This window comes from Dendrobates tinctorius, unplaced genomic scaffold (genome assembly GCF_039654945.1).
Source record: "Dendrobates tinctorius isolate UK_male_01 unplaced genomic scaffold, ASM3965494v1 ptg000404l, whole genome shotgun sequence".
Lineage (NCBI taxonomy): Eukaryota > Metazoa > Chordata > Amphibia > Anura > Dendrobatidae > Dendrobates > Dendrobates tinctorius.
In genome coordinates this window covers 1,262,343-1,271,941 of record NW_027362069.1, presented here as the reverse complement: position 1 = coordinate 1,271,941, position 9,599 = coordinate 1,262,343, and the positions used below count along the sequence as shown (strand labels likewise).

Here is a 9,599-nt window from a genome sequence, read left to right as displayed (position 1 = left end):
CAGGGAGCCACCCGTGGTGCTTTGCTACACTACTTTGTGGTGTGGAGGTGCCGGTGTTGGAGTGTGGTCAGGTGTCTCCACCTTACCTGGATGGTGGGGTACCACACCTCAGGAGGAGGTGCAGTAACTCTGCGGCGACTGAACCCTCAGGGGCGCCACATAATACTAACGGCCCCATACAGATGAGATCAGAGTTGGCTGAATGGTCATTTGGCAAACGGCTATCTCTCCCGACTCCCCCATACACACAAATATTCCAGCTTTCCTGTGGTCTGTATGAGAGAGTCGCCTCCAGACTCCTCTAGAGGAGGATTATCTACAGGAAGAACAAACAGATTATCCTCTGAAATTCAGGATGCCGGATCCTTCTCTGCCCTGACATCTGTCGGGAGGCCCCCAAATACATTATATGGTCGGCCAAACCCCCCGAAATCAGTGCCTTCATGGAACTTTAGTCTAATGTGTATGGGGGCGTTATAAGGTAACTTATTGGACGCTGCCTCTGGCCCGGCCTAATAGACCTTCATACATTGCAGCCCAGACCCCATTATTAGGCATGTAAGTATCGCAGTAACTAGGCCGCCCCATACTATCGAGCACTTGGAGGCGGGGGGCATTCAGCCAAACTCTGTCACAACTTCTTAGATGCCATGTTTGCTTTTCACATCAGCAAGTGGTTAAACTCTCAGGGTTTTTGTTGCAGCCGCTCCTGTGCCATCCCTGCGGTGTACATCTATGTTCTGGGGCCCAAAAAGATTAATTTCTTTTTAATAAATGTTTAACATGTCAAAAATTATAAAATGTGTCTTCTGCTTTTTTGTTATTTTTTTTCTTCTTAGAAGAATTGTTGGAGCCAATTTTCTTTAGAAACATTTTAATATCGGCTTTTTCTGGAGTTTTTCTTGTAATATAGGAAAGCCTAAGGCCAGAAATAAACCCCATAAATCACTGTACATGGAGACTTTGGGAGCAGATCATTTCTGTCCGCGTTGATTGTGGAAACTAAAAATCTTTTCTAAAAGCCTCAAACTTCTGTGTGTGACTCAGAGCTGAGATCTAACGTGAGAGAAGATTCCAGTGCGGGGAAGACGGGAAACCTTCATATAGACGGCCGGTGGGGATGGAGGCAGTGACCGACTCTGGCCAAATCTGTCTCTAGAGCCGCAGTAGAAGATGAAGATGTCGTCCTCATCATGAAGGAGTTATTTCTCATGTCGCGTGTAATGAATATCTTCTGCAGTATTGCTAATGCCGATTCCAGTGTCGGTAATGAGACGAGAATTAGCGTTATGGAAGATGAGTCTATGAGGAACGTGTTCAGCTGCCGACTCCGAGGAGGAAACTGCTTGTTGTCTGTGACCTAAATATATAGGTTTTATTAGTAGATAAAATAATAATAATCTTTATATAGCGCCAAAATATTCCGCAGTGCTTTACAGTTTAACAGTTTCAAAACACAAGTCATAAGTAACAACGTTAACAATACAATAATTAAAGTAAAATAAGACGACCATGCTCGTGAGAGCTTACAATCTACAATGAGGTGGGGGAGATACAAAGTACAGGTGTGTATTTACAATGATGTATTTACAATGATGGTCCAGCCTTCTTGAGAAGGTGGGGGACAGAGATAGTGAATGGGCTACATACTCACACTTGCACATAAAATGACTTTGATTAGTGAACGTGATAGGCTGCTCTGAATAGATGTGTTTTGAGAGAGCGCCTAAAACTGTGCAAATTGTGGATAGTCCTAATTTCTTGGGGTAGAGCATTCCAGAGGATTGGCGCAGCGCGGGAGAAGTCTTGGAGTCGGGAGTGGGAGGCGCGGATTAGTGCAGAGGTTAGTCGAAAGCCTTTTGCAGAGCGCAGCGGTCGGCTAGGCCGATAGACGGAAATGAGGGAGGAGATGTAGGGGGGTGCCGCACTGTGGAGAGCTTTGTGGGTGAGAACAAGTACTTTGAATTGGACCCTATAATGAATGGGCAGCCAATGTAAGGACTGGCGAAGAGCGGACGCGTCCAAGTACCGATTAGCCAGATAGAAGACCCTGGCTGCTGCATTAAATATGGACTTGAGAGGGCAAAGTCGAGTAGCGGGGAGGCCAATTAATAGATCATTGCAGTAGTCCAGGCGGGAGTGTATCAGAGTGACAATGACGGTTTTTTTTGTTTCCCTGGTGAGAAAATGGCAGATTCTAGAGATGTTCTTTAGGTGTAAGCGGCAAGAGCAGGCAAGACATTGTATATGGGATGTGAAGGAGAGGTTGGTGTCAAACATAACACCCAGACAGCTCGCCTGCTGCCGGGGTGTTATTATGGTGCCACCTACGGTGAGGGAAATGACATATTTAGGGAGGTTAGTAGATGGCGGGAGCAGAAGAAGTTCAGTTTTTGAGAGGTTAAGTTTCAGATAGAGAGCGGACATGACGTTGGAGACTGCGGACAGACAGTCACTGGCGTTCTGTAGTACAGCGGGGGTAAGGTCAGGGGATGGCATATATAGTTGTGTATCATCAGCATAAAGATGGTACTGAAAGCCAAATCTGCTGATGGTCTGTCCAATTGGGGCCGTGTAGAGAGAGAAGAGAAGGGGGCCAAGGACTGAGTCCTGAGGTACCCCGACAGCGAGAGGAAGAGGAGATAACGTGGAGCCAGCAAACAAAACACTGAAGGAGCGGTCAGAGAGATAGGAAGAGAACCAGGAGAGAGCGATGTCCTTAATGCCTAGTGACTGGAGCCTATGGAGTAGGAAACGGTGGTCAACAGTGTCGAAAGCTGCAGAAAGGTCGAGAAGAATGAGCAGAGAGTGTTCACCGTTACATTTTGCTGTCAGAAAGTCATTGGTCACTTTGATAAGTGCACTTTCAGTCGAATGTAGGGGTCGGAAGCCAGACTGTGAAGGGTCTAGGAGGGAGTGAGAGGAGAGGTAACGGGTAAGGCTGCAGTAGACTAGGATGGGTCGAGAGCAGGTTTCTTTAATAATGGAGTAATGATAGTGTTTGAAGGAGGATGGGAAAATGCCTGAGGAGAGGGAGAGATTAAAGATTGTAGTTAAGTGAGTTGTGATGACTGGAGAAAGAGACTGGAGGAGTTGTGAGGGAATGGGGTCGGTAGTGCATGTAGTTGGGCGAGAAGAAGATAGGAGTCTGGAGACTTCTTCTTCTGTGATGGGATCAAATATGGAAAGTGAGCCAGGGGAAATGCAATTAGGGATGGGAGTCACAGCACTTGGTGGTTGGGAGCGGATGTCCTGACGGATATTATCTATTTTCTCTATAAAATGGGAGGCCAGGTCATTTGCACAAATGTCTGAGATAGGAGCTTGTGCTTTTGGCCTGAGGAGGGAGTGAAAAGTGTCAAAAAGTTTCTTGGGGTTGTTGGCTAGTGAGGAGATCAGGGTGGTGAAGTAGGTCTGTTTGGCGAGGTGAAGGGCAGAGTTGTAGGTTCTTAACATAAATTTGAAGTGGATGAAGTCTTCTGCTGTGCGGGTTTTTCTCCATCGGCGTTCAGCACTCCTAGAGCATCGCTGGAGAAATTGAGTTTGCGATGTGAGCCAGGGCTGTTTTACTCTGTGTTTGGAGGTTCTGAGGGTGAGGGGCGCTACCTGTTTAAGGGTGGTTGTAAGAGTGTGTTGTAGTGATGAACAGCCAGATCATTACAGGAAAAAGAGGAGATTGGGGACGGAAGATTGTAGGGAGTCTAAAAGTGTCTGAGGGTTAATGGCTTGTAGATTTCTGAATGTGTGATAGGTAGGAGTGTGCTGGGGTGGGCGAGGATTTGTGAGCGTGAAGGAGAGAATGTTGTGGTCAGAGAGGGGAAGTGGTGAGTTATTTAGGTAGGAGATTGAGCAAAGCCGGACACAGACCTGGTCAAGGGTGTTACCGTCTTTCTGTGTCTCAGAGGTTGAGAGCTGTGAGAGGCCAAGAGAGGTGGTTAGTGATAGAAGCTGGGATGCAGATGTGGAAGTAGGGCTGTTAATGGGGATGTTGAAGCCTCCCAGAATAAGAGTTGGTATTTCTGAGGACATGAAGTGCGGCAGCCAGGCTGAAAAGTGGTCAAGGAAGTGGGTGGGTGAGCCTGGGGGCCGGTATATGACCGCTACTCTGAGGGAGAGGGGACAGAAGAGCCTGATGGTATGGACCTCAAAAGAAGGGAATGAGGGTGATGGAACTGGGGGGACGTCAGGGAACAAAACTAAGCACTGTAAAATAATAAATCTCATATGTTTCCCTTATTATCTCCAGTAATTGTATTATTACACAGGATTCATATGATGTTACATCGGCTCATCATCTTCTCATTCAGGTCTCTACATTATCGGATCCTCTCAGGGAAGATCTTCTACAAAAGAAAATTTTCCTGATTTACCCATCAAGGATGGATATGGACAGAGACAAGATGGTGGAGAGGATATTACACCTCACCCTAGAGATCCTCTTCAGTCTCACTGGAGAGGTGAGAGATTCTGATGACGTCACATTACATCATTCTTATCTGTGGGAATAACAGATGGACAGAACTGGAGAGGTGAGGACTCTGGAAATGTCTGTAGTGAGATTTATTACTGTGTCTCTCCATTACCAGGATTACACAGTGGTGAAGAAGACCTCTGGTGATCACTGTCAGGACCCTATGTCTGAGGGATGGAGAAGACCCCTGAGCCCAATCACAGGGCCTCTACCTCACCCCCTGATCCATGTAGACATCAATGACCAGAAGATCCTAGAACTCATCTACAAGATGATTGAGCTGCTGACTGGAGAGGTGACACTGCTGGGACATTATACAGTAACACTATGAAGGGATCGGGGGGATGACGGTATCATTGTATGTGTCAGGTTCCTATAAGGTGTCAGGATGTCACTGTCTATTTCTCCATGGAGGAGTGGGAGTATTTAGAAGGACACAGAGATCTGTACAAGACCATCATAATGGAGGTTCCCAAACCCCTCACATCACAAGGTAATAGACAGGACTAAATACACACGGCCTATAATTATCTGTATGTAGAGAATGAATTCAGTCCCTGTATGTGTTTCCTCCAGATCTATCCAGTAAGAGGACAACACCAGAGAGATGTCCCCGTCCTCTTCTTCCACAGGACTGTAACCAAGAAGATCCCAATGTTCCTCAGGATCATCAGGTAGATGGAGAGAAGGTGTCAGGAGATCTTCCCTATGATGTGTAGACGGCTGTGAAGGTCTTGTGCTCAGTCTTGTTTTATCCACCAGTATTATATGTTTTATACTTGTGTAATGAGAACGGTGGAGATGGCAGGATTAGAGCTGATCATAGATGGGACTTCTCCATCTGTCGGTGACTTTTACAATATTTGTTTCAGGGTGAAGATCTGACCCATATTAATACTACAGAGACATATGTGAGAGATGATGAGCGGTGTAAAGAGGAGATTCCCACATATGACTACCCAGGTGAGTAGTAACCACTGAATGCAGAGAAGTCACAGATTCTTCTCAGTCACTGGCTGTGGCTGCCTTATCGGTGGTGTAGTCCGGCCATATTACCATGATCACCATTTTGCCTCTTGACCACAACATTCTCCTCCACCCAAAACTGTTCAAATGACTTTGACCTTTTCTATAGAACTTACAACCTGGAGGATCCACCTACCCCCTGGTATTAGTGTGAGGGTGATCCCTTAAAGAGAGATCTATATGATTGCTTGCACCTGATCCAATATAGGCCGAGTGCACTCTTAAAGAGTCACACTGAACACAGAGTTAGATGTCTACCCCTTTCTCAGTAAAGGCTTGCACACAACTGAAGTTTATTCTCAAGACAGAGAGACAGGAAATGGGTGTCACACAATCTCCTGAGTAGCCAGTGTCAGTCTATGATAGGTCCATTTCAACTTCACTTCCATATATGGTATCCAGTATCTTAGCTTCTGCATTCCAAGGATTCCTTCCAAGGTGTCTGAAGACACAGACGCCATCTTGGTACACCATATCAGAACTGACTTATATAAGGGTTAATAACTGATTTCATTAGCCATTGTCTCCTTCACATTAGAAGACGCTGACCGTTACCTGCCCAGATCTGTAACTATAAAGCCAAATGACAGCGTACGTAGAGTGTGCTGACAAGTTAGAAAATCACTTGAAGAAAGGTATTATGATGGGCCTGTAACAGAAAGCGGAGGGTAATGATGCTGTTGGCTTCCTAGATCCCTGAGATCTTATCGGATGAATCTTCTCTCCCTTCTGTGCTGCTGAATGTCTCATGGTCCCTACAAGACCAGGTCCAGTCTTTCTGGCCAAACTTCCCTTTTATGATGGACAACAGTAAATGTGCAGTGAGGCCGAGTGTGAATTTCTGTATAATAACAGCAGAGTTTCCCTTTATCCTGACTTTTCAATTTGTATTAAAACCAACTAACTTCAAGGAGGATTGTGATAATCTACAGGGCAAACATTCCACCTGTGCCATGATATATCTCTAAGCTGTGCGTGGCTGATGGCTGTAATATACATTTATTCACGCCTGCAGGCAGGGCCGTATTTAGAGTTTGTGCTGCCCTAGGCACTTTTCTTGCTGCCCCCCCCATTGGCGAGTATGACTAATGCAGACACTGTCGGCAGTGACTTGGGCTACTTTCACATCAGCGAGTTTCGCCATTCACAGCAGATCCGTCAGTGGATTTAATAGCGCAATATCAATGAATAGATATTATTCTTAATATTATGTCACAATATTAGGATCTGAGGATTTTGTGTTTTGAGGTCACGAGCTCTCTGATATGATGTTGCTGCCTGTCTCTCTGTCTTCCTCTTTTGACACTGCAGTGTGGTGGTCAAGAAAGCATTAACTAGTTAACAGCAAGAAGTATGATGCCTTTACTAACTGAACTATAAACTATCCCCATACCATGTCCAGTTGACATTGGAGGATTACCCGTATATACTCGAGTATAAGCCGACCCGAGTATAAGCCTACCCCCCCTTAATTTTGACACAAAAACTTGGAAAACTTATTGACTCAAGTATAAGCCTAGGGTGGAAAATGCAGCAGCTACTGGTAAATTTCAAAAATAACTAGATGTGTATTTCCTGAAGGAAGTACAGATAGTGGTTTGAAATCGTACCCGGCTGCCCCTTTAAGAGAGACTTGCCTGCTGCTCCTGCAAGACTTTCAACTCAGGATCCGGTTTAACTGTGAGTGCCTCTCAGGGGCCACTTTGGCCTCAGGGTCTGATTTGGTGGGTGGGGCTCCTCAGGATCTGATTCCTTGGCCTGGGCTCCTCAGGGCTTGAATTGTTGGCCGGGATCCCTCAGGCTCCTATTTTGTGGGTTGTGGCCCCTCAGGGTCCGATTTTGTGAGTGTAGCCCCTCAGGGTCAGATTTTGTGGGTGTTGCCCCTCAGGGTCCGATATTGTGAGTGGGGCCCCTCAGGGTCCGATTTTGTGGTTGGGGCCCCTCAGGGTCCGTTTTTGTGGGTTGGGCCCCTCAGGGTCCGATTTTGTGGTTTGGGCCCCTGAGGGTCCGATTTTGTGGCCGGGGCCCCACAGGGTCCGATTTTGTGTCCGGGGCCCCTCAGGGTCCGATTTTGTGGTTGGGACCTCTCAGGGTCTGATTTTGTGGTTGGGGCCCCTCAGGGTCCGATTTGGCGGGCGGGTCCCCTCAGGGTCCGATTTGGTGGGCGGGGCCCCTCAGGGTCCAATTTGGTGGGCGGGGCCCCTCAGGGTCCGATTTGGCGGGCGGGTCCTCTCAGGGTCCGATTTGGTGGGCGGGGCCCCTCAGGGTCCAATTTGGTGGGCGGGGCCCCTCAGGGTCCAATTTGGTGGGCGGGGCCCCTCAGGGTCCGATGTTCTGGCCGGGGCCCCTCAGGGTCCGATTTTGTGGGTTGGGCCCCTCAGGGTCCGATTTTCTGGCCGGGGACCCACAGGGTCTGATTTTGTGTCCGGGGCCCCCAGGGTCCGATTTTGTGGATGGGACCCCTCAGGGTCTGATTTTGTGGTTGGGGCCCCTCAGGGTCCGATTTTGTGGTTGGGGCCCCTCAGGGTCCGATTTTGTGGCCGGGGCCCCTCAGGGTCCGATTTTGTGGCTGGGGCCCATCAGGGTCCGATTTTGTGGCCGAGGCCCCTCAGGGTCCGATTTTGTTGGGGCCCCTCAGGGTCTGATTTTGTGGCAGGGGTCAATCAGCCTCCGATCTGGAGGCCGGGGTGGCTCGGCCTCCGATTTGGAGGCCGGGGTGGCTCGGCCTCCGATTTGGAGGCCGGGGTGGCGCAGCCTCCGATTTGGAGCCTGGGGTCGCTCAGCTTTCGATTTGGCGTGTCGGCCCTTTAAGACTCATTTCGGTGCACCGGCCCTTTAACAATCACTTTGGCGCGTCGGCCCTTTAAGAGCTAGTTTGGCTCGCTGGGCTTCTTCTAAATCAACTTTGGCGTACATTCTCTCTCAGGGGCATGTGTCATGTGATGAAGCTAGATTTGCATTAGTGCTGTGGGTTTCGCTTTAAGAGCTGATATTATGTGGCAGAAGCTCTGTCCTTGGGGCGTCATGTGACATTCGTAGGCGTTGGCATAGTAACTTGGTCTGCCTGCGCATATCAATGAGCTTAACTGCCATTTCAATCGCCTCAGGGCACGTTTTGCCATTTCCCATTGAAAAGCATTGGAGACAGTGCATTCCAATGACGGGAAAAAAAATTTTCAAATGCAAATTGCGCAAAAACTACAAATCCGATCGACACGAAAAATACTTAGCACACCTCTCGTGGACGCTGGCTTCGAAACGACACCTCAACGTAGTCTGTGCGTGTAGCGGTTCGTACTGTATTAATTGCGGAAATCAACTTAATAATAATAATAATAAGAAGAATAAGTTAGCAGCGTTCGGATTACAATATAGTGGTTTTTTCAAACCACTATAAAAATAGATACCAATAAAAGTAAAATTAATTGAGACATCAGTAGGTTGAATGTTTTTGAATATCCATATTGAATCAGGAGCCCCATATAATGCTCCATACAGTTCATGATGGCCCCATAAGATGCTCCATACAAAATGCACCCCATATAATGCTGCACAGAGGTTAATAATGGCCCCATAAGATGCTCCATAGAATAATATGCCCCATATGCTGCTCCATAAAGGTTATGGCCCCATAAGACATTCCATAGATTATGCTCCATATGCTGCCTCATAAAATGCTCCATAGAATAGGCCCCATAAGATGCTCCATTGAATATATCCCCATATGCTGCCCCCATAAGATGCTCCATCGAATGTTTCCATATGCTGTCCCCTTAAGATGCTCCACTGAATATGCCCCCTTATGCCGCCTCCATAAGATGCTCCACTGAATATGCCCCCATACTATGCTCCACTGAATATGCCCCCATAAGATGCTCCACTGAATATGCCCCCATATGCTGCCTCCATAAGATGCTTCACTGAATATGCCCTTATATGCTGCCCCATAAGATACTTCACTGGATATGCCCTCATATGCTGCCCCCATAAGATGCTACACTGAATATGCCCTCATATGCTGCCTCCATAAGATGCTCCACTGAATATGCCCCCATATGCTGCCTCCATAAGATGCTCCACTGAATATGCCCCCATAAGATGC

General features: G+C 47.5%; 1 protein-coding gene across 1 annotated transcript in view; it reads left to right on the top strand.

Annotated features, from left to right (window-relative positions):
* Nucleotides 1–2,199: 2,199 nt before the first annotated feature.
* The window catches only part of LOC141076426 (uncharacterized), a 40,929-nt gene continuing 33,529 nt past the window's right edge, over nt 2,200–9,599 (top strand). The window contains exons 1-5 of the mRNA XM_073563878.1: nt 2,200–4,457; nt 4,587–4,766; nt 4,841–4,964; nt 5,048–5,145; nt 5,344–5,434. Of these exons, the coding sequence (XP_073419979.1) occupies nt 4,380–4,457; nt 4,587–4,766; nt 4,841–4,964; nt 5,048–5,145; nt 5,344–5,434 (571 nt within the window). The 5' untranslated portion in view covers nt 2,200–4,379. The remainder of the gene's footprint in view (nt 4,458–4,586; nt 4,767–4,840; nt 4,965–5,047; nt 5,146–5,343; nt 5,435–9,599) is intronic.